We start from the raw sequence: 24,817 nt of genomic DNA, 5'->3' as shown, positions 1-24,817 counted from the left end.
TGCGTTCCTCGCCGCAGCCAGCCCTGCGAGCGGCTGCCTGCAGAGCTCGTCCCCTAATATTTATTTCCTTCTCAACGTTAAGCACCGGCAGGAACAGAGCATTAGAAGCTGAAGCCTGCGTTATAAAATAAATCATCACCGCTGCAGTGTGCCCGTGTAAAAGTTGTTACCTTTCAAGTACTTCAGCTGTGCCTTTAGAAAAAACTCATTTTACCGACACCGTGTAAATTCCTGGCGTAACAGATGCCCGAGGAACGGTTTTTGTCCTTCCGATATATCAAGTCGCATTTTATTGTTCCTAAACCAGAGCAGCACACAGCTAACCCCAGCCTGCCTGGGAAGGCACTGCCTGCCTGAAGTCCGGGCTTAGCTGGACTCCACGGGGATGGAGCCGGAAAGTAGGAGCAGTAAATACGTTAAATACACCCTCCCACGGCGGCAGTCCCAGGAACGCCTCCGCATTTCAGCCGTTTCGCTCCGGATTCACCCTTGGTGTGGATCTGAGCGCGCCGCGGCTTTGCAAAGCGTTTGCAAACACTTGGGGGGTTTTGTTAGAGAAATCCCACTCGCCCTGCGTTAACTCTGACTCTCCTCCGTGTCCTGTGTCTGCCTTCTCCTCCCCGCAGAGTCTCTCTGGATGTCCGGGCAAGACGGGGCGAAGTTTCTGAACGGGCCCATGTTTGGGTGATCTCATCAGACTTTGAGCACTACATCATCACCGATAACGCAAACAAACTGGAGGTGGCACTCGACGGACTTAGGTTGTTTAAAATCTCTCTCATCATCTCATGAATCTGCTGTACTATAAAAACAACAGCTTTTAAAAGTATGTATATAAAATCCATTTCTTGTTCGTTTTATTTTCTTGATGGGTTCCCCCCCCCTCTTTTTAAACCTCTCCAAACCACATTTTTTCGTAGCATTTTGACATAGTCTCGTAGCCACGTAGTTCTAATTCTTTGTGTATCTAGCAAGAGCCTAACCATAGCGTAACTGTTTATATTAAGGGGTTTCTTTCGTTTTTTCTTTCCCACCTCCCCTCCTTCTCCCTTCTGTTTTACGTAGTCGTTGTTGCTTAAAGGATGCTGAGATGGTGACAGGAGTCTCAGCCGCTGGTGCCGGCTCTGCGGCCGCCGAGGGCGGCGGGGGGAGCAGAGCCGGCGGCGGGCACGGTTTCGGGGTGGCCTTGCAGGGCACGGGGGGCACGGGTGAGCAGCAGGTTCTCTAGCCCTTCTTTTCGTTTGTGGAGTCTTCGTTAACCTAATTCTATCTATTTTCGGCAATAAGGCAAGGACTACAAACTTTTTGTGCGTCCTTTTTCTATAAGTGCTTTTTTTTGTTGAAAGAGGTGATATAAGGTTTTTTGAAATTGTGAATTCTGAAAAAAAAAAAAAAAACTGTAAATACAATTCCATTAACTACATATAAACTATTAAGAAAGAGAAATACAAACCTATTTTTGTGATGGAGTCAGCCTAAGGCAGTTTCTCTATGAAAATGGAAGAAAAAAAAGAAAGTTTTAGACTTTTTGACCAACTGCCGGAGCTGGCCCGCGGGAGTTAGGAGATGCACACACTGTTCAGCTTGCTCCGTAGGCGTGGTAGACCTTCCAGCTCTCCTAGCGTCATACCAGCATCTTCGCTATCAGACGTGCACAGCTTACAAAGGAACAGTCTAGTGGTATTTTTTTAATTTAAAACCTGCTTTTCCCAAGACTGAAAAAGAAGCTACGATTTTTTCCTATTTAACGCATTTATGGTTCAAAGCACACCTTTTTTTTTTTTTTTTTTTTTAGTTGTTGTTTCAAACTAGATCAACTTGCTGTCCAGTCATTTCAGCTGCTCTGGGCACCCTGCGCAGCCCGGGCGGAGGCGAGGTCCCTCCTCCGCGCTCGCCTGCTGCAGGCAGAGCGGCTTTAAAGCTTGCATGGTTACCTTTTTTATCCATTACTTTCTGTATTAACAAATTAGGAAAGCAACTTCGGTTTGGTTTTTTTGTTTTGTTTTTTTTTTGGGAATACCTCAGTGCTACAAGTTTCACCCTAGAAGCAACGGAAGATTTTAATTTATTGTAGTTGTAAACAGAATTTTAAAAAAAAATAAAGTATAAAACATCATTGCACTGTGACTGGTAGGGGAAAAACTGACAGTTTCCTATTTGCACATGTTTAATATTTGGCTGTTATATATATGGTCCTCTGTTGGGGGAGGAAACTTATGAAGGATATTTTTTAATTTAATTTTTTTAATATTGGTAAATAGGCCTGCAACAGCAAACTAGAAGTACAACATGGTAGGTGGCATTAAGAACATACTGTAGTGTGGATATATTTCTTCTTTTTTTAACGTAATATTGACAAGTTTTATTAATATTTTTTTAAATTGTTACGTTTATAAATTTGGTACTTTAGGTACAGCCAGTATAAGACACTGAATGCGACATTTGTTAAAAAGAGCTGCTGCACTCCTATTTTTGTAAATTTTACTAACAAGTAGACTAATGTAGACATTCAATAGACAAGGTAGAGCAAGGCATCTTTAACAAAAACAAGGCACCATACTGCTAACCGAAAGGAGAAAACCTTGTTTTTCTTGTTTTTAAAAAGAATCATGCTTTTTATGTAATATTTTAGGTTTTTTTCTTATTTCAGAACAACCAGGTTTAAGCAAAATGCTGGACGCTTTTTAAATATTGAGACTTGATCAAGTAATAAAATAAATAAAACAATTCTTTAAAAAATAAAAACGAAAAAAAACAACAAACCAAATTCCCTGAAATTCAATGTACCGTCAGGGAATTTTTTATTGATATTTTGTCAATGTTGATGATGTACTGTACTACCAGTTGGTTTTCCTCTCCATTCCCTGTCACCTCATAGAATATTCTTTGTTGATCATTGTTGTATGTTAATAGTGTATAAAATGGCTATCTTGTAAGAGTGCTGTCCTGATGCTAGTGTAGTGAATTTTTCCCCCCCTCTTTCTCTCTTCCTCTTCTAGTACATATTGGTAGGTGTATCGTAATTAAGGTTAAAAATTTAGATGTAGTTATTCAGATTTAGGACCAGTAAGGATAGAACTTTCTCTTATTTAAGAAAAAAATGCTAATAATTTTGGGAAGGTTTTCCTTTTTTTTTTTTCTTTCCTCTTTTCTTTGGTTTTTTTCTCTTGTTTTTTTTTCTTTTGCTGATCTGATGCGGTTTCAACTAACCAAAGGTCTCACAATGTTAAAAATGCTGGCAAACTCCTAAGGCATTTGTAGATCCCCACCCTTGACTTTGAAAAGGGGATGTGCCATACTACCTTAAATGCTAATGCTAGATATGCAAAACTGGATTTTTTTAATTTATTTTTTAAAAGAGGGAGGCACGGTATATTAAAACGATTTTACTAAGAGAAAAAAAAAATATTTTTTTAAGAATGCTCAGAAGAAATTGCTAATCTGTGTGAATATGTTTTAGATGTTTATATACCTTTTGAGAAGTCCCAGTGGCCCATAGCACAAATGTCGTGGAATCCGATATGTTTTGATGTGGCTACCTAGACTAAGGTTCACGTTAGTCCCCCACTCATCTAGAAATCCATTTCGAAGGGGTTTTTTCTTTCCTTTGTTGGTTTGTTTGGGGGTTTTTTGTAAATTTTTCAGCACAAAGGTGCAGCTCCACCTTTGTTTTAGTCAAGCACAGCGAGTGAAGGATCCTTACGAGGGATATCGCCCTTTTCTTTCCAAGTATCTCGGACGGACCCGCTACCCCCGGAGTGACCAAAAAGAGAGAGATTTCCATCTAGTTGTGTGAAATGGGCACCCAAAGCACCTCCCCAGCGCGGGCAGCGCCGCGGGCAGGTTCGTCCCCTGCCCGGAGCGCCTGGCACCGCGCCGACCGTGCCGTGGGACGGGTGCACCCCGCGCCCGAGGGACATTTTGAGAGGAGCTGTAGCAAGCCACAAAGGCTCGGGTACCCTCCCCCCCTTCAAAATCATAAAGTCCTCTGTGATTGGCTTGATTAAAACGAAGCCTGATCTGTCCTTTTTATTTTTTTTTTTCTTCTACTTCATGAATGTTCATTTTAAGTTGAATTTGTAGCTTGGACTTTAAGGTAGCATGGCTCTCTTTGCTGTAAGTTTATTTTTTTTCCATTGTACAGCAGCGTACCGCTGGTGAATGTTACACATCTTGCTAGGCTAGTTAAACCATTGGGTAATTGTTGGTAATAACGACCTGAAAGGTGTTCGGATTTCTTTTCTTCCCTGCTCTGAAGCCTAGGATGCTGTTTTCATCTGTAGTGTGAATGAGGGCTAGCGACTCCAGCCACAGTTACCTTCTTGTTTCGTTTCTGCCATTCACTCAATGCAACATAATTGATAATAAAGCAATATAGTTTACTACATTTTTACTGAAGGCCAGCCATGGTTATGTATGATATTGCATATGAAACTGTTTACAAAAAAAAAAAAAACCAACACTAACTCATAGCTGTCTTTTATGCTATGGAAATGTCTCTTGGGTGGAATTTTCTGAATTATTTTTTTTAGTGGTTTGGTTTGTTTTTTTAAGCGAAATAGTTCAAACAGAAAACTGAAGTTAGTGTAAGGTGAAGAGACAGGATGCATCGAAGACACACCGGCAGATCCCGGTCTGCGCACAGACACTGTAGAGTTTCATACGTACAGAATCCAAGTCAAACCCATTGCCGTGTGCGAACACTACGTGAGGAGATTCTGTAAGCTAAGCAATACTTTAATACTGTAATAAAAATTACCAAAAAAAAAAAAAAAAAAAAAAGTAGTTTGAGAAAGTAAATCCTCGTGATCGGTTCTCGGTTCCCAAACAGTCCGACTGTGTTGTCTCGAGAGAGCTCCGTGTCCGAGCAGGGTGAAGCCCCGGCAGCCTGGGGGGAAGCAGGACTCGCCCGTGCGCCCGGCTCTCTGTTCTGTACATACTCGTAACACCACGCGTGGGCTCGTGTGTCGCGTCGACCGTCGTAGGTAGCAAATCCCCGTCATTCTCTGTTGTACGAGGTCTGAACTCCATCAGTACTAGGATGCAAGTCTAAGCATTTCAGGTGGTCATAAATGTACCTAAATAAACTATGGCACAGTGGCAGGCCTAGCCCTTCCTTTTATACTTTAGTATGAACTGATGAGAACTTTGGTAGTGACTTTTTTTTTATATATATACATATATATATGTATCTATATATATCAAGCATCTTTCAGGTCTCTGTGTATGGCTTTCTAAAGCCCTGTTGTAAAATACTATGTGGATGGGGGTCTCTCACATCACAGATGTGGAAAGTATAATTTTATATTTGTATTTTCAAATAAATAAGTTTGTGAAAGGTTTCCATCCTCTACTGTGGTCCAGAAATCAATGTGTTTGTCTGACGAAAAAATACAATAAACTGTTTTGAACAGATCCGTGGAGTCCCTTTCATTCGGGGGGGGGGGGGGTGAAACGTTTATTCCTGGGGAGGGGGGAGGCCAGTGCGCAGCCCCATCACCCATCGCCCCTCCTGCTCCCGGGTGGCGGGGCTGGACCGGCGCATCCCTGACCTCGTCCCTGTCCCCGTCCCCCCGCGCGGTGCTCCCAGTCCAGTCCCTCGTGCCGTGCGCTGCCAGGCACCTTTTTGGCATCGCATCCCTGCCCAGGGACCGCGTCCTTTCCCTGGAGAAAGCGTCGATAAGGGGGACGTGGCAGGATTGCTGTACGGCTGCTGCCAACCCCCCGCAGACGCGTCAAATTGTCGTAAAAATAACCCGGCACAGGAAACATGAGGTAAAGGACATCAGTGACAAGTGTCACCGTTTTTAATGGCTTTCACTCAACCCCATGTTCCGAACACGTGTCCGAGGGGTGCTCTGCAAGCCTTGCCAGAGGCGAAGAGCTTTACTCTGCAGCTTAGAGATATTTCTGTCTAGGTACCTATCAGTGTATCTATTTATCAATCTCAGTGTGTCTTACAGAGATACTTGGGGTGGAAAAAAAAAAAATCATACCTGCTTTGTCCTTCCCTTCCCTTTGGGGGACCGGCTTACCTTGCCTCAGAGAGGAGAGGGCAGCTGGCTGGGGGAAACGGAGCAGCATGCCTTCGGAGGGAAAACAACCACCAAATTTCCTGTAAACAGCAGCAAACCCATCCGTGTGCCTTCGGGGGGACGGCTGCAGGAGGAGGAGGAAGATGAGTCTGGAGGGTTTGTGTTGGTTTGCTCTACAGACCTGGTTTTCGGCCGTGCCAGCTGGCAAGGTGCCGCGGTGAAGGGCAGGAGGGTTTCCCAGCCTGGTTCCTCCTCGTCCCTCCCTAGATTTAAGGTTTCTGAGCAACTTTTACTACCTGGGAAGGCTGGACCCAGCCACCCCCTGGGCCGCCCAGCTCAGGGCCCTGCCGAGAGAGGAGAGCAAAAAACTCACCGGGAAAGAAGGAAAACCAGCCCCAACCTCCCCGTCGGGGGCTGAGCTCCGGGTCCCCGCGACAAAAGGCAGCCGAGCCGGGACGTGAGCTCGTCCTCTCCGCGGCGGCACAAATCCCATTCCCAGGAAGGGCGGCGGGTGGGAATATATTCCCAATCCAGTTAGATAAATTCCTCGGCCACACGCTCGCCGTTTATTTTTCTCATTGGGAGCGACATGCGTTGTCTGGCTTCCCACCCTCTTCGCAGCTCAGATATTTCACCAGAGGATATTTTACTTTGGCACTTGAAGTGGACCGGAGCCAGCTCCCCCCCCCCCCCCCCCCCCCCCCCCTTTTATATCTTAAACATTCACGTTATTTTGCCCAGGATGACACAAGTTCCCACCAGGAGGTCGGGATGTGGGTTTGGGCTGGGATGGAGGGAAGCGGTCCAGCCCCACCGGCACCCACCAACCTCTCAGCCCCCGCCACGGGCACTGCCTCCGGGTCCGGCCCCGCCGCGGGGTCCCGGTGGGGGGGACGGCAGCGGGGGGCTCAGCCGGGAACGTGCCGGTGAAGGTCATCGCGCGGCGGGATGCGGGGCGGGCTCCTCTCTGGAAAGCAGTCAACACATCAAGCCCTTAATGGGATTGATGATTAGTGGAGCACCGAGGGGAAAATTAGATTAGAAAAACAAATGAAAATAATTTCGGAAGTAGTGTTTATTCGGGGTGGAAGGAGCTTCCACTGCGAGGGCTGCAGGAAACGATTTGACTGCAATCCAGAAGAAAAGGAGCGCAGGTCTGGAGTACATTAGTGTGGTGGGAGGCCGGGAATAGCAGCCACTTAACCCTGTCATTCAGCAAACATTAGTGAATTATGAGTGTATTATATGTTGGGTTATGTGTTTTGTGAAAAGCCCGGAGGCCCGCTATATCTGCACTAAAATGTTAGCGGGGGTCTGTGTCAAAATGTAAATTTTTATACCGACTCCGGAATAAAAATAAGATTTTGTGTTCGCCTCCCAGCTACTGAAATCAAATTGCAGCCAAAATCAGAGTTGTAAAATAAGCAAAAATTTCCCTTCCCTGTCAAATTAGTGCCCCGATAAAGAAAACAAGGGATATAAATGTGATTTGCTTCCTTTCCCTCCTGTCATAAACATTTATGACCCAGCCGTAACGATGGGTTTCAGGAGGCAGCCGGGGCTCTTTGGGGTTTTGCAGTGGAACCCACGCGGCGGGTGCTGGGAAGCCCACGCCGCGGCACCCACGGCAGACGGACGAGCCCCCCGCATCCCTGCATCCCCATCTCCGTCCCGTGCCCCTGTGCCACGGGGGCACGGCTAAGCGGGACCCCGCTACAGAGGCGGCTGTCCTGGCTGTCCCGGGGACTCGGGCGATATTTCCCGGGTTTATTAACCTGCGGCGCAGACGCAAGCACCCTCCGGTTTCGGCAGAGCTGCGCGTCCCCCATCAGGCATCTCAAGGCTGCAGTTTGGCAGCAGAAACCAAGCCAGCATTTATTAATTACGAGCTTAAGCACTTCCTTTCATGGCTATTTACAAGGGCCTCCTAATTATTAATAAACAATAATAAAATAGAGGGGTTTTAAAGCTCATTTGTTCCGCAGAGTACTGATCCCTGTGGCAGGCACGAGCCTGGATGCCACCCGGTGCGCAGCCTGAGAGCGCCGAGCATGGAAACCCTGATTATAATGACACCGCACCCCCCCCCAAAAAAAAAAAAAAACAACCTTTATACTAGTCTGCATTCAATTATTTTAAATATCATAACACATGAACAATTACAGCAGGCTCCACATTTCGAGGGTGCCTGGCTGCGGTTTTCCATTGGTCATGAGGTGATGGCAGCTCCTGCGTATAGAGAGATACTTGTAATTCATTAGCTGTTTGCAAAGGGCACCGATACTTGACTTCATTTCTGAATCAGTCGAAGGCTGATTTCCCTGCTATTTACCTCCATGGCAGCGGCTGTAATTAGCGGCGGCGCAGGCTCCCACGGGCCAGGCTGGCGTCTGCCGCTCGCATCCGCTGCTCAGTAATTTCTTGTCTGCAGGGTGAACAAAGAAAATTAAAGTTTCTTTTTGGTATGAGTGAAAGAGCCCGGTCCTTGAAGCCCTTTTTCCCAGGGTGGGAGCGAGCGCAGGTCGCCAAACCCCACGCACCCGGCTTGACCTTACCAACATTAATAACTAAACCGCGACGGGGTCGGGGCTGGCGATGCTCGCGCGCGTTCCCATCCACTGCCGCTTTTCCTGCAGGAGCAGCTGGCGCGGCCCCACAGCCGCAGATCCTGGGGACCAGCCGAGGTCCCGGTGCGGAGCCGGTGACGGTGGCGGTGACGGTGTCCAGCCCGCACCCCGCTGATGCCATTGGGTGCTAATTGCCGTGACATATTGAGTGGCACTCGCCCGGGGAGCGGGGCGAGAGGAGCCTGCGCGCCGCTCCCGCTCCCTAATAATTACTGATTAAAAACTAGTTAAAAAGGCAATGAAGACTGAAACGTGCATTAACCGAATGACCCCCGTCTCGAGCCAGCCGCGGAGAGGCGGGAGCGATTACGAAATCATCACTCGCAGCATCTCCAAACACTTAACAGCGGCTTGAATTTCCCCGGGATTTATGGTGATGCTGGGAGGCTCGGCCGCACCGCGGCTCTCCCACCCACCATGCTCAGCCATGCCGGGGTATCATGGCAGGAACCGGGGGCCAGGGAGCCCGTCTGCTTTCAACCTGTGCCGTTAAACCCTTCACCGCGTTGTTTTCTAGGCAGGCAGGGGCACGGTGAGCGGTATTAATCGTTCACCTGGGCAGGAGCAGGCTGTGCATCCCGCTGCGTGCATCCTCGGGGGGGGGGGACTGCGCTCGTTACAGCTCAGAATTTCACCGCTAACCTACCCCCCCCCCAAAACCAGGGGCTGGGGTGCCTGTATGGGTACCGCCGGCTGATTCGGGGTGATCACCCCTGCCGCTGCTTCGGGGCACCTCGGGGCCTTGCTTCCCACCAGCGTTCAGTCTTTTAATTTCCACTAATTTGAAGCACAGCAGTGAGAGAGACCTAAAGAGCTCTCACATGGTAAGCGTGCAATCGGATGGAGTTTAAATAAACCCGGGGGGGGGGTGCACGGCCAAAGGAGGGCTCTGGTCCTCGCTGCTTCATGGGATGCACACGTGCTCCTGGAAATCCCCATGCCCAGGGCAGCGCTGCCCGGGCCCCCTCCTCCTGTCCCGGGGCAGGGAGGGAGGCGAAGCCCTGTAATGACAAACCAACTCGACCGTGCGTTTCAACGGGTAATAACAGCTTCGTCCCCAGCTCCAGGCTGCCACAGAACCGAGGTGGCGTTGGCCGGGGATTCAGGAGGACAAGCGAGGTGGGAAGGGCACTGCCACCTGCCCCTCAACGGGAAAATAAAGAGAGAGGCAGTTGCTGTTATTTCTTACACTGTAATTTTAAAAAGTCTACTGTGTGGTTTGGCAAATTGGACAAAATGAGCCTCCTTTCTTCTCCAGCTCATCCATCGGCACCTCGTGTGCAGCGGCCGTGCTAGCCACCCCAGCGCAGGGAAGAGCTGCTCCTGCAGCAGAGAACATGGCTGGGGGGGGCAAAGGGAGGGAGTCCTGCTTTCCAGAAAGAGTCTGAATTAAAATAGTTTTTCCTTCCTGACTACTGCACTTACAGTTCCTGACAGCTTTGAAAAGGGGCCCAGCTGAACGCATTATTTCATATTGATTTGGGGTTTTTCTTCCCTGTGCTGGCAGCTTTGCACCCAGGGTGTTTCCAAGTGTTGCCGCGAGAAAGGCCACGCTCGCCCTGCAAAGCCCCGCAGCAGGCTGCTCCGGAGCCCCCCCCTCTTCCCCATCTTCCCCGAGTGTCCCCGGAGCCGTGGCGGTGGGACCAGTGGCTTCTCCTACACCTCAGGTCCACCAGCTTTAATTCCTCCCACAGCAACCCAGCCTGCACGCCCGCCTCGCCGGGGCTGCACCGCGGCGATGCTCCTCCCCGGGCTCCCCCCGCTCCTTTGCACCCAACTTTTTCAAGCCCACTCGCCACAAAAGAAGACGTCTTCTGCTTGTACGTGCTTAAGCAGCTGCCTCTTTGACCGTGCCTTGGAGCAAGCGCGTTTGAATCAAAAAATATTTAGCGTACATCGCTCGCCCACCTCCCTCCAGAGCCAGGGGACACCCCAGCCCCATTTTGCAGAGATGCCCGTTGCACGGCCGGCCCCAGCGCTTTCCTCACCCCCCCATCCCTCCAGCACGACCCGGGCTGTCCCCCCGGACCAGCCGGGGCACCGGTGCCCCTTGCCCAGCCCTGTGACCCCCTTCTGCCTGCTGGCTCTGTCACCTCCTGCGTCCAAAGAGCTCCTAGCACTTGGGGACACGGATGCAACATAAACATTAGGAAGAATAATAAGCACAAAAAAGTACTTTTGCCTTTTTTAAGCCTGCGGTGCATTTGAGCCACTAATAAAACTGCTTAGGATTTATACAGGGCTTTGCATCTTCAAAGCAAGGCAGCATTTTGTTCCTCCTCAGCGCCTTTCATCCAAAGATCCAAAGCGCTTCCCACCATTCTTTCACCACCTTTTGATGGGTGGGGAATTCCTCCCTTTTATCTTGAAAGAGCGAGCCTGGTCGGGGCTGCGGGCTCCAAACCCTCCCAATCGCCTGCGGTGGAGCCGGAGCCACATGCCATCCCTGTCCCTGTCTCCCTCTGCCCCAACAGCGGCTGGATAACACAGCACCCCTGCAAAGGGTGCCTGAGCTGAGATGCTCAAGTGATGTGAGCACCCCAGAGGGATGCAGCACCCAGAGCCGGGCTCAGCATCACTGCCCAGACCCTGGGCTCGAGCTGCCGGTGACCCCCCCCCGCAGCACCGGGGGGCTCGGGGCACGGGTGGCCGCTGGGGCATTAATAACCCGACGCTGACAGCACACTCCGGTCCGAAGGGCACGCGTCCGAGCTGTCAATATTGATAGTCGTGACACTGTGTAAATGCAACCTCTCCGCTTTATGCCGCGCTGGCCCTATCGATCCGCGCGTGCGGCAGCGCCGGGAATATCCCAGGAGCGGGGACATTAGTAGGTCAGACAGAGGAAGGTCACCGAGGCAGCCCAGCCCCGGCAAGAACCGTAACCCTTTGCTGCACCAGCAGCCTGGAGCCCAACCGAGGGTCCTCCTGGCAGCTCGTGGTGAAAAGCCTGCCCTGCACATCCCCCGGTGCACTGCGGTTTGCATCAATCAAAATAAAACTAGGTCCCAAATGCAGCCCCTAGCGAGTGGGGAGAGGAAGGTATTCCACCCCGAGCCTTCGGAGACGGTGCTGAACAATACTCTGCCATTAGCAATCAGCATATCGGCGCGGCATCGCGGCCCGCTTCATAGAAAATCAAGAGGCAAAATAATTGAGTCAATAGTGATACGAAAGGATTGCTCCTTCAGCCCTATTCTTGTGCTAACAATTCTTTGGCAGGGCTGAAAATTCAAAAGCTCAGGGAATCAAAAAAGAATTGATTTGATTCAGAGCTTCAGCTCGGGCTGTATTTAACACATCATTTTTGCTTGCTCTACATATAATAGAAACTGTTTGAAGGCAGAAGAGCTGCCTTCTGCAGCGGAGAGACAGGGGAGAGCAGGAAGCATGGGGGCAGCAGAATATTCTCGATTTGCTGCTTTTTGAAGAGCGGCTGGACCCACGCCGTCCCCGCAGACAGCTGACGGACCCTCCCCAGCACTGACACCCTCGGGCTCCGAGCCCCCCAAGCGTCCCCCGGTGCCGGCATCTGCTGAGTCCAGCTGGGCCGGTGGGTAAAACGGGACCAGAGAAAATTAAGGGAAGCAAGTAGTGATGCGGATCGGTGCTCCGCGTCCTCTCTGCTTCACCGGAGCTGGTGCCGCTTCCATCCATCAGGCTCAAGGGCAGCCGCTGCGGTTTAAGGGCACAGGACGCGACGCCGGGGACGTTTCCCCTCGCGAGAAGGCAGAAGGCGCCTTTTGATCCGTCCCTTGCCCTGGCACTGGGTCACAAACACCTTCCCTCCGGCAACAAAGCGGCAACAACTAAAAAAGCACGATTCCTACCCAAACGGGTGGCGACGCATTTATTCCAGCGCAGGCTCGAGCTCCCCGGCAGGTCGGTGGGGGCTGCAGCACCGGTCCCCGTTTCCCGCTCCCTTCCCAAACCACCACCTCCCCTGATGGCAGCAGCCGTCACCCAGCACCGTGAAAAAGTGGCAAGGCTCGCGCAGGGCCAAAACAGGCTTCATTTAACACAAATGGAGGAGGCGCGTACCCCCACACCCGGACAAAGGAGTTGCAAAACACCTCTCTGCCCAGGAGGGATGGGATGGGATGGGATGGGATGGGATGGGATGGGATGGGATGGGATGGGTGCTGCCCGGGACCCTGCAGCATCCCCACGGGAGCGTGGCACGCTGCACATTGCTCCCCGGAAAAAACTTTCCAAGTTAAACTCTTTGCGCTGGGAAGTATCTCTGACAATTATCTACTTTTTGGCAAACACCCAAATATATCTTCTTGACGGCTGAGGTCTTTTTTGGAAGCCCTTCTTCCCCTGCTTTTTATCTATGAAAAGGGGCACAAAAAAAAATGTATGCTGCTCCTGCATCCCGCCTGCACCCTGGTTACAGCAAAGATGAACCAGCAAGTGTGCAGTTGCCCTGGATTCCAGAAAACGGGATGGCAATGACCACTTGGAGAGGCCCAGCAACAAGAACAGCCCCCGCAATCCCCTACCCAAGGCTGTGCATGCACAAAACACACGCATGCGTCTTGGAGAAGGCGTTAAAACATCAGCAACGCCAAGGCAGTTCGGAACGTCCAGTCTTAAGCACTTTCAGAAAAATCTAAAGTAACTGCAGAATAAAAACCAGTACCAAACGCCCCGGGCAGGGGAAGGGGCAAGCACTGAAACCATCCCAGCAAAGCACATTTCCCTGCTCACCACGTAGCACATAAAGGTCTTTAAATTCTCCGTGCAGGAGCCTCTGCCCCTTTAAGGCCGTTATACCCCTAATGCAGCCCGGCTGTGGCTGCTGACACAGCGGGGACACCCAAACCACCACCCAGGCAGCTGATTTGATGTGTTGACGAGCAAGTCATGTTGCTATAATAAGAAGTGTTTATTTGAATAATAAGGTCAGGGAGTTAAGTAGTTGGTATTCCACTCATATGAAGCAGTTTGCACAGTGTCACTAATAATTAAAGGGGTTTTTTGACTAATCTAGTTGCTATTCCTAAATATACTCTACTCTGTTCAAGAAACTCATCAAAGCAGCGAAGTGATCTTCGAGGTTATTAATCTCCTTTGCTCCACAGCTGGAGCAAATTTATTTGCTTGAATTAGCATGTAATAAACTTATAATAAAGCTGCCATATCCCTCGCTTTAGAGATATAGTTTGTGTAATGGGTAGTTAAATCTAGGTAATGTAGCAATAGTCTTTAGGCTCAGAGATCAGAGGCAAGAAAAAAAGAAGTGTATTGCTGTGTTATCCCCAATGCTGGGGTTGCAATGGGATTTCTTCCAGGTTGAGCTGCCAGGAAAAGTCAGCCGTGTTAGAGACTGCCAGAGGGAGAAGGGGGAAGAGTTTTCCCAGTGGGAATTCCTGGCTTTGGCACGGAGGCAGCATTGCTCCAGCCCCCATCTTCGGATGCCCCTGGGCACCTGCAGGAGAAGCTGCTGGACCCCAGCAGTGACCCCCAGAGAAACGGAGCTCAGTGACACCGCAAACCCAGCCGGGTGTCCCAGCATCCCGTTTAGTCTCCTCTCAACCAGAAAACCGGGAAGATTTGAGAGCTATTTAGCAACTCGCTCAATATTGCGAAGGAGGGATCCCCCGCAAACAGGCAGGTACCTTCCCCAGCCGCAAAAGGAGAATTAGCCCCCAAAAAGGCATCCTCAGGGCTGGCAGCGAGGGGCAAAGCCCTGGCCACAGCACCCGCCGTGCACAGACCTGCTGGAGCGGCAGCGGGTGCTCGGGTCGGCACCAAACCCGCTAACGCCAGCAGGACGCACGGAGATGGAATGTTTTGAATTGGGCTGAACTTGGCGCAGGGTGTCTAAGTAAGAGGAATTAATTTGCTTCGGTTCACTAAGTTGAGCCTTTATAGGTTGCAGTTTCCCTCAAACAATAAATCCTCTCGCTGCTTCTTCCTGCGTAACACTTGCTGCACGATCTTTCAATAATAAGAAATGGGCAGATGTAGACTAATGTGGGTAGATATCAAAGTTCAGCTGCACAGGGAAGGCTGGCCCCCACCTTTTCTCCTCAAAGGTTATTATTCACAGAGCCTGGGCAGTAAATAATTTTTCTCTCTCTCCATTTTAGCCCTTTTCCATTTTTGCTAGAGCTGTTTTGTGCTGGAGAAGGGCCTGGGCATTAGCCAGAGGTGTCAGAGGTGTTAGACAAGGTATTAAGGAGGTGTCAATTTTGAAATAGCTGGGATTACAGAAAAGTCTAAATAAGGTGTAAAATAAAACCAAAGGTGATAAAGTCGTTGATAAGAAAAGCTGGAGAAAAATAGGAGTGCAATTATTTTTCATCCTGGTTGTTCACTCTCACAGTGCATTATCTGTGGCTTTGCAAAGACTTAAGTAAGATTTTTTTCCGGTATATGGTATTCTCTCCCAGCAGTGCTGCGGCTCGCTGATGCTTGAACGGCAGCAGAGCAGCCGGCACCTCCGCACAAACCCACAGGCACCGCGCTGGAGCACTGCGTGCTGAGGAGATGCTAACGGGCTGCGGTTTCCCAGTAAGCCATACTGGGTTTTTGCAGGAGGCTGCCCGAACTGGGCTTGTCCTGGCTTTCTTACACAGCAATCCAGCCAGAAAAGCAGTGTCTGACAGTATATGAAATAAGGATGTGAAATTCCCACACCCACTTTGCCAAACCTCGGCTGCCCCATCTACACATTCATAGATTGTCTCAGGTTTGACATAAATACTCATTCCAGGCAGATTTCCCTGCTTTTCAGGTCTTAGAAAAGATCCCATCCAGATTAGCTGGCTGTGGTCCCACAGGGAGCAAAGCCCAGCATCTACCCAGTGATTTCAGGCCGTATTTTTGCACTCCATCATTTATTTTCCTGTACAAGGCTCCTGTGGATGATCAGTTGGAATTGCTGATGTTTCTCTTCACTCCTCCTAATTAACGAGTTTGAAATTCATAGCTTTTAAAATAATAAGCACTGGAGCATCTGTTCATTATATTCTCCAGGACGGATGCCCCTTCCCAAACACCATATGAGTTTCAAGAAGCACTGAATTCCCCTTCCCCCCAAAAATATCGGTGTTACCCTGGGGAAGGTCTCCAGCATTAACCCGAGGCGCTTTGTGCCTTTTGCCCTTCTCCATAGCTTGACGTTTCCCACTTGCTTCCCTGCAGCCTTTGGCTGGGTCGGCACCCACCCCTCCGCGGAGCGGGACACCGCCCACCCAAAAATAACGCTTATGAGCTTCTGCAGAGCCGCCGAGGCCAGGGAGGCACCAGGACCACGTCCCTCCTCCTGCCCCACCACGCGTCGGATGCAGGTTTCGCTCCTCTTCGCGAATCCCACGACAGCCTTCGGCTGGGCTGCTGCCCTCCCCGGAACAGCGTGTCCCATCGGAGCGATGGGAGCCTCCGTGCACATCCAACCCCGGCACCCAGGTAGACCCGGGCGAGGGGTCCCTCCCTGCCAGCGCACCCACGTCCAGCCCACGCACCCCACCGACTTTCTTCCCATGCAAAGCAGCCTCAACAGCCACCTCCTCTCCAAGCGCGCTACCGTCTTGCTGAAACACTCAGAAATCTCCCAGGCAGGGAATGCCGAGCATTCAACAGTTGGAAAAAACATGTATTTGTTATTAAAACTACCTCCAGTCGCACATTTCTTTGACTCATGCTTTTATGGCTCCGCTGACACCCTTTTCCACCCAGAACTTAAATATACCACCAGGACACTTAAATGTCTACTTGCAAGACCGCTGGCCCAGCCGCAGCAGAGGCTGGCCCACAGCCTGACCTGCCCTCCGCTTCATCACCCCTCAGCCTGAAATGGAAACGGTTCAGTGCATCTCAGGAAGGCTCAGCATCTTTGAAGCCAGAGGTTTATGTTCTTCAGAGAGAGAGGGACTGGGATGCAGAGCCGTGTTAAATGCTCGCCTTGCCCCAGGGCTCGGCCGCGGGGACGCTGGAAGGGCTTACCTGGTAAAGTGAAGGAAAGCATCTGCCATAAATATTGCCGCAGCAAAGCTCAGCCTTTGCCCAAGAAGATGCGAGGAAGTCAAACGATCCATCACTGAGGGGTTTTACCTTGGCTCTGCCCTCTGAAGGCCAACTGCAGGGCTGACCTTGCCGCTCCAGCGCTCTCCCAGTGTGGAGGACCCCCGTCCACTGGCAGCGATGGACCCACAGACCAAGCCTGCGGAGAAATGCACATTATTGCAGAAGGGAGGGGAAACATCTTAAGGAGCGACACGCTGAGCAACAGAAATTATTCAGTTACTGCATGTCAAAGGGCAATTATTTAGTTTCCATGTCAGCTCTGGCATCTGAAGTCCTCTCTTTATTAAGAGCGCTTGGCCCGCTGTAGTTTGGCTGCAGCAGCTCGTCCCTTTGGGGGTCCTTCAGACACCCTCGTTCGAGCGAGCTCAGGCGATACAGCCCCGCTTGCCCTTCCCAAAGTGCCTCCATCAAGGGTTGGTCATGTCCACCCCCAGCCCAGGGACCTGCCCGGCTCCTCGGGGACCGTGGCTGCGCTCACATCAGCCCTGGGTCAAGACACAGGTCTCGGAGCACCCGGTGGGTTTTGCATTGCGGTAACGGGGGATCCAGCACTTGGGGCTGAGCATCTCATCGTGGCGGAGCCATCCCAGCCCCGAGGAGCTCACCACCCAAGCAGAAGATGCTCAAGGACGGGTTTCGCCACACGCTGCCCGCCAACGGCCAACGAATTTGATTTTCGCGGCAGCTGGAAAAGGGAGGACTCGCAGCTCTCCCGCCTGCCACGGGCTTGCCGTTTGACCTCAGAAAGACCACCACCTCATCTTCGGTGTCCGAACCAAACCCCTTCATCCTCAGCCAGAGGACGGGCAGAGCCCTCGCCCCGCAGAGCCGCAGCGACCTGCTCCAAGGGGACATCCCTGACCTTACCGGGGAGCTGCCCCCTCCTCCAGCTGCCTCCCCGCCAGCCCCCTCCTCTGCCGGTCCTTATCCAGGGATCAAAGGGGCCGTGCTGGGGAGGACGCCTGGGCTTCGGAGGCTTTTGACCTTGGCAGGACACGTGCTGTCACGCGGTGGAGAGCACAGCCCTCGCCACCGGAGCCGCAGCCCGGTATTGTCTGGGCTGGGAAAATACAGGTATTTGAAGAGGAGGGTGTTGGCGAGGGCCGGTCTCTGCCTGGCTGTCAAACCCAGCTGTCACGGCGAAGGGACTCACCTTCTCCGGCAAGAACACATCAATCATCCTGACAGCCCTTAATCAGGCAGAAGGAGCTTGCTCAGAGGCTCGGCGGAGGATGGAGGGCGCGTGCTTCCCCCCCACCCTCCCCGAAGGCAGGCAGCAAATTGTGTAGGGAGAAAAAAAAAATAATGCAAGAAATGATTCCGGATGGCAAATCAACAAATTAGCCTTGATTACTATCCGGGTCTCAAAACCTTCTTTTTCTCATGCTCGTCAGCTGTATCTGTCGAACCATTTTGCTCCTGCAGCGTTTATTCCCGCGCCGGGCGGCTGGAGCTCGGTGCAGCATCCCATGGGGGGACCACCCCCAGGGTCCCAGGCAGGGGGTCCCCACAGTGCTCCCGTGGGACCCTCCTCCGGCAGCTGGAGGCTCAGCGGGGCCACCCACGAGGACGGAGGTGCCTTTTGAGGAACCAAAATGGTGCAGGAGGATGCAATGGTAGAGCTCCGCCAAGACTCCTCGACTCTGGGCTTTGAAACTAGCAGCCCTTTGTGCAAGATAAAAACCAAAATGAGGGGGTTTTTTTCAGTAAAAATGCAGAGGAATAGTTCTAGCGAGGGAAAAAAAAAAAAAAAGTTATTTAAAAACACGTTCATCTGCAATTCTTCCACTGCCTTGAAGTGTTATTAACTGATTGGGTTTCATCACATCTTACTTGGCTGCCGCGGAGGCTGATTGTCCCATATTTGCATTTCTCTTGGACAAGCAGCTCTGCCGAGCTCCCACGCTCCCGGCCCCCCCCGCACAGCGGGCAAGGGGCCGTGCTCCCCAGCCCGAGCCCCGCTCCTGCACTCTGCGCCCGGGGATGGCAGCGGGAGCTGAGCTCCGTCCTACCACAGCTAAGCCGCCAGGAATATTTCTATAAGGATTCCTAGGGTCTGTGGCCATCCGGGGGTGCCGTCGCCCAGGGCTCCCCCCTCGCTCGCAGCCCGGGAGCTGGGAAGCAGCAGCGTTTCAGACGTGAACTTTTTGGAGTTAATTTGTTTTGATTCTTTTAAATGGCACAAAACTGCCAGGCAGGCTGACATCAACAGTGAAGGCGTTTTAAAAAATGGATGAATACAACCAGTAGATGGATGTGCTGGTCAAGTACAACCCGGGCGAGATCAGGTACATGAGCTTAGCGTACCTTCCCTGGTTATAGTCTTCATTAATAACGTCTTTACTCTGAAACTATTTCCATCATCGCAGCTTTGCAATATATGCCACAACGCAGCGCACCGCATCCTGCTGCTATTTCAATCTTCTTACAGAGTAAGCAGCAAAATAAGTGAGATTAAAAACCAACAGAAACGAACAGCCTTCAATTTATTTGGGGGGGGGGGGGCAGTTATTAAAGCATATGTTACACACTAAGATCCCAGGCAGAGGAGAGGCAGGAGGGGAAGGGAGCGGGCTGCCATGGGAAGGCAGCAGAGGCACCGCCAGCCCCACGGGCACCCCAGCACCTCCCGGGACCCACCGGGTCTGGTGGGCTCACTGCATGGGGGCCATTAGAGGCGTGACATTAAATAACGTGAGCAACCTGAGGCAGGTGCCCGCTGGAGGGGCTGGAGACCCGTCGGTCTGATGGGACCATGCCGAGCGCAGGGAGGGGCTGCCGGGAGCATCCCAAACCTGAACCCCCCCGGCGCTGCACCCCCCGGCCCCGGCAGCTTCTGCTGCAGCCCCAGCTCCAGAGGAAACAAGATCAGACACGTAAAATAAATCTGTGCTTCGCTCCGCTCGTCCATCAAACCCCATCTCCTTTTCCATCTCCAGATCTACGGAGGGAAAGTATTTGTGCACGGAGAGCATAGGTGCCAGTCGGGCAGGGATGAAGCCCAGCCTCTTCCCAGCACGGTGCTCGGCCCCTCTTGCCACCCAGAGCCGTCACCACCACCTCTTACTGGGGAAACCTGAGTTTTATAGAGCGAGGGCAGCAGCGACGTGTTGCAAGTGCCGCTTATTGCGGGCAGCGCGTGCCCAAGGCAGCTCTTCAGCACTTCAGGGTGGTGTAAGCTCATTGAGATGTCACAGCTCTTCTCCCCGGCGTCCCCAGGGATGCCGCTTTCATTACCCAGCACTGGAAACTGTCTTGGCTTTTCAGACAAGAGGTGCTAGGAAAAAAAAAAACCACAAGTTACTATTAAAAAAGGCCGAGGAAGTGACTTGTTTGTCCAGGTCCGCATTAGCCAGGTCTCACGTGCGCCACGTGAACTGCTCCGTCGCGGCACACGTGTCCCCAGCCCGGCGGCGTGTGACCCGCCACGGGCTGGGGTTGTCACCTAGCGCGTCCCCGGTGCCCCCCACCCTCACACACACCACGCCGTGGAGGGAAGCGGCAATATTAAGTGGCTGATTTACATAGTAATCTGCAAGGGGAGAGATGTTCGGGGCCGCGGCTCAGCCTTAATCATAACACTTGTCATATTTGTGCTTCGATTTGAGGGGGGAGGAGAGGGGGAAATAAGTCCTTATTATTTTGCACATGCTATTTTGTAGGAAAGCGGGGACTTGCTGCAGCAAATTGGACCCAGCATCCACCAGCATGACCCCCACTGATGCCTGGATCCCAACAGCCCCCCCCCCGGCACCACTGCTGCCCGTGGCATTCAAGACCGACCCCATGGGGGGGGTCCCACCACCACCACCTCTGCAGTGGGGTTCTCATCCTTCTGCCTCTGCACCCCCCCCGGGCACCCCCAGCCCCCTGGGGCAGAGGGGCAGCGCAGCCTAGCCCGGGGTATGTAAGCAGCAAGGGGGGGCTGAGCAGAAAATTGCCAACGTTAAAGTTTTCAATAAAATGGCTGGTGTCATCGCACGGTCACAGGGACGGGCACCTGAGGTCGCACCCATGGGTGCCCCCGCTCTCCTCACCAACACCTCACTGATGCACCGTTTCAGCAATGCGTTTCCACTTTTTTTTTTTTTTTGAAACATAAAAACATTCATATTTATGAACAGTGCTGTCACTACCATAGGTTGTGCTCCTTTTCCATATATGACACAAGCTGTTTTCATTTAATTACACAAAATTGAGCAAAGTCGTAGTAGAATAGTTAAATAAAGGGGAGGAAGGGAAGTAATTTCTCCCCATCATATAAGCAATTGCAAGTTTCCTTCTCCTTGCAAGGGCTGCGGAGATGGGTTAAATTCAGGGCCAGATCCGTGGTCACCTCAAGGAAGGGAATAAATCTGCTCTCCACCCACCAGCACTGCCCGCCCCACACCAAAAGCCTGGGGTCACCCCTGGGCTCTGCGATGCTTAAGCTAAGAAACAATAAATTTAAAAGCTGCTGTTTTGCCTTTCTAACCGCAAGCCGCCCGGGTAAAGGGGCACAGAGTGGCTCGGCCATTGCGGGTGAAATCTGAATTTCAGGCAAAGCACCGCAGCTCCAGGAGCCGGTGCCTACGGCAGAGCCGGCACCGAGGCACACGGCACAGCACCGAGTCCTGGCTTCCCCTGAGCACCGGTGCAGGGCAAGCTCTCCTCCCAGGGACTCAGGACCAAACCTGAGGGACCCGGGAGGCGGTGGGTGCCTGCGGGTGCAGCCCAGGGACATCAGCAAGGCGGGAGCCACCACCTCGTCCTGCTTCTGGCCCTTAACGATCCGGGCTGTGCAGTTTCTTTTTCTCATTTAAGCCTGAATTGATTTTACGTAGACAAGCGCATGGGGAGCTCTGGCTGCATACGCGCCCCCGGCCGCTTTGGTTTCAGCGGAGCCATCCTTCACAGCTCCAGCCCATAAACCGGAGAGTCCCCGCACTCAATCCCATGGCCCAGGTGCTCTCGTGATTGCTGCATTTGCAACCTGAACCAGCGCAGATCAGCTATTTCAAACCTGTCAGCTCTTATTAATGTAGCTTGCAGCACGAGCAAACCAAGATAAAACAGCAATTTCATTAGTCTCTATGTGCGCGCGTATTGCGTGCATGCATAATGTCCCACCCCGGCCTCGTTGTGTTGGGAGATTAATAGATCACAGCGAGAATTTGGGGGTGGGGGAGAGAACCCAGCCTGGTTCCCAAGGGCTGGGACTGCAGCATCCCCGAGCAGGCAAGCGGCACAGCACCGGGGAGGCTCTGCAGAGCACCCGCGCCTGGTGTAGGTCGTGGAGTCTCACCCAGAGACAAGTATTAACCTCCCAAAATAGGCGTGCGTCGATGCCCGTGCTGCAGGGGTATGCGCAGGGGGATATCCCACCAGCCTGGAGCACGCCGGCATGGCCAGCACGTGCCGGGCATGCCGTGAGGCTCTGCTTCCCAAAATGGCTTTGGCTCTTGGACCCCGGTAAAAGGGCAAACCCCGAAAGGGAGCCGAGCTGCATCCCTGCCACCGCCAGCACCGGCTGCCTGAGCCCCATCAGCCCAGCCCAGCGCTGAACGAGCAAGAGGGGTGATTAATATTGAACATAAACAAACAAAAGAATTGAAAAGTCAACAGTTTAGGGGAAGAGAGGGCTGCAGCAGGCCCCGCAGTCCTAAGGATTATTTTAAATGTACGAAATGCCATCTCTCTAAATAATCAAACTCTACTGCTGTGACTCGGAAATTGCCACCTACGGCTAATGCTCCAATTTTAAATGCATCCTCAAGTCAATCTTTGTAAATTCCACATTAAATATTGATCAACCCCGGAGAGGGCTAATACCGCGTGTTTAGCATAGATGTGCCAAATTCAAACAGCAGCGGCTGAGCCTGAACGCTTGCCCGCATCCCATCCCAGGCCACGGTGACCGTCACGGCAATTGCTCCGCACCAGGGAAGTGCTGAGTGGGGACAGAGAGGGGTCTCGACGGCGCTTCGCAGCACAGGTGGGACCCCGGTCCTGGTCGAGCAGCTCTGCATTTAATTGGTTTTCATAGAATAATTACAATAGCAATAACAACAAGAAAAATACCATATTGGCGATGGAAAAGACAGGGATCATCACAGGCAAGCAGAGAAGAAATTACCGACGTGTTCATCACGCTGCCAACAAGAGCAGAAACCTCTCAGGCCAGCGACCGGGAGCACCCGCAGACCCCATCCCGATGGGAAGCCACCCTGCCCGGCGCTGAGCCGTGACCCCAGAGCAAGGTGCTGTAACCCAAGGGCAGGACCAGCAGCTTTGACATTGCTCCTGGTTTTTTCCTCTTGGGGTCGGGGCTGCGCGGGACCCCCAGGACCTTCCAGGGGGTATTTGCCGTGTGGAGACCAAGCGTCCCCTCCTGCCAACCCCCCCGCCGGGCGCTGGGGTTGTATCGCAGCGTTCCCACGCTCGGGACCACGCTGGCTCTGTTCTCCCAGACTGCATCCTTAAGGTCAGCACTGCATTAGAAGACCAGGGAAGGTTTCAGCCACCTCTGAAGGTAAGAGACTTTATTTCCCCTACATTTTTGAGAATTTTCTTACCTTCTTCGTAACCGGCACCCACAGCCACTGAAAATATCACCGCAATGGACATACAGACATTAATATCTGTGCACACACACAGACATTGTGTGCAAACATTAACAACTCAGTGAGCCCCGCCGTCGAGGCTGTCTTCACGGGCAACGAGAACATCAGAAAAGCTGCGCTGGACTGAACATGCGGCCTGTCCAGTCCAGAAGTGGGACTTACCGAGGACAAGCCAAATTCAGTGAGGGCAATGAAGAGACTTCCACTGATCCCAGCAGGCCAGAGATGACACCCATATAAAATTCCCCATCTCGTCCGAAGACTCTAGAAAGAGAACCAGTGTCATTTTTCCTTCCACTTCTTCAGATACCACCTATCACCGAGCCCACCATCAGGACCTGTGAACCTCGCTGGCTGGGTTGTTCTGGCAAAGGTTGCTGCGGCCCCACGCACAGCACCGGAGTGACAGCAGTGCCACCAAACAGCCCCATTTTCCTGCAGGTTACGTGGGGATGTTGCCAGCTCCATGAGGATGGATGACCACGATGCCATGTCTTGGTGATGCTTCATCCCACCAGGTTCCCAAATTCACATCGTAACTGAGGGGCTCACAAGGGTGAGGTCTGAGCCGCAACATTTCCAGTGACCCCATCGAGAAAGGGTTTAAGGAAAACACGGTTGTTGGGAAATGATCCCTTTTATTTCTGAATTCCCAAACATCACGCGTATATATGCCTGGGGTATTATGAAAATCGTACTTGAAACCCAGATTCAAACTCCATTTCCCAACCACTCATATAAAATTTTCATTACAGATTACTGCCCTGTAGTGGAACAGAGGGCAACTTTATTAGAAGATGCAGCACAGCAGCCTGGCAGCAGGAGAATGAGCCAGTCGACAGCTACAGATATTCCTCTGCGAGATACGGCAGAGTGTTGGAAATGAAACAGATTATATAAAAAAAGTAATTCAGAGCAATTTCTAGTAAAGAGTCAAAGAACCATATAATTCAACATTTATATAGACAAGGCTTCAAGGGAACTCTTAAAAAAAAAAAAAGGACTGGAGGTAATGGTAAGAAACTCTGGCTTGATTTTGTCCCCTTTTTTTTTTTATTTCTTGTTTAATCAGCCCTGCTGGTTGGTGCCATCCTTGGCCTCCAGCAGCACCCTGCAGGAAAGGTCCCAGCTCTCAGTGCCTGTTTGGCTGCTGCTGCCTCCCCTCCTCTTCCTCCCCCTCGCTCCCTACCTGACACTTCAGCCAGCCAGGCAGTAATGTCTTTGTGTACAAGCCAGGGAGGGGGCGTGATCTTCCCCAAATGTGCCCACATGCAATTTTCCTCTTCCTCATCTTCCCTCCCTCATTTATCGTGCTATAAAAAGAACAGAAGAAAAGACAATCCTTTTTCTCCGTGATTAATTAAGGCCAAAGCAGGACCCCGAGGCGCGGAGCAGCGGCGATACCTGTATCATTTCCAAGGTGCTGCAGCTGCGACAACGCGCTGCAGCCCCGTGACTTTCCCCGGCTGTCGTTTGTCATCGCCTGACACTGATAAAGAGCTTCTCCAGCTCTCTG

General features: G+C 51.8%; 2 protein-coding genes across 25 annotated transcripts in view; one reads left to right on the top strand and one right to left on the bottom strand.

Moving 5' to 3' along the window:
• Positions 1–5,415, top strand: part of MSI2 (musashi RNA binding protein 2) — a 260,659-nt gene extending 255,244 nt beyond the window's left edge. For 23 of the 24 annotated variants that reach the window (XR_003925470.2, XR_003925469.2, XR_003925468.2 and 20 more), the window contains one exon: positions 627–5,415. Coding sequence is in view for 2 of the 24 variants with exons in the window: in XM_030028701.2 (XP_029884561.1) it covers positions 627–688 (62 nt within the window). In the remaining 22 variants the exon portion in view is untranslated. The remainder of the gene's footprint in view (positions 1–626) is intronic. The other variant, XM_030028679.2, reaches the window with a different exon arrangement.
• Positions 5,416–8,150: 2,735 nt separating this feature from the next.
• LOC115347370 overlaps positions 8,151–24,817 on the bottom strand; it is a 40,415-nt gene continuing 23,748 nt past the window's right edge. The window contains exons 8-11 of the mRNA XM_030028706.2: positions 23,464–23,565; positions 16,727–16,835; positions 8,368–8,460; positions 8,151–8,264 (exon numbers count right to left, since the gene is read on the bottom strand). Coding sequence (XP_029884566.1) covers positions 8,245–8,264; positions 8,368–8,460; positions 16,727–16,835; positions 23,464–23,565 — 324 coding nt within the window. The 3' untranslated portion in view covers positions 8,151–8,244. The remainder of the gene's footprint in view (positions 8,265–8,367; positions 8,461–16,726; positions 16,836–23,463; positions 23,566–24,817) is intronic.

The sequence above is a fragment of the Aquila chrysaetos genome, chromosome 10, assembly GCF_900496995.4.
Source record: "Aquila chrysaetos chrysaetos chromosome 10, bAquChr1.4, whole genome shotgun sequence".
Taxonomy (NCBI): domain Eukaryota; kingdom Metazoa; phylum Chordata; class Aves; order Accipitriformes; family Accipitridae; genus Aquila; species Aquila chrysaetos.
Note: the sequence above shows the minus strand (reverse complement) of the source record. Positions and strands in the feature narration are given on the sequence as shown.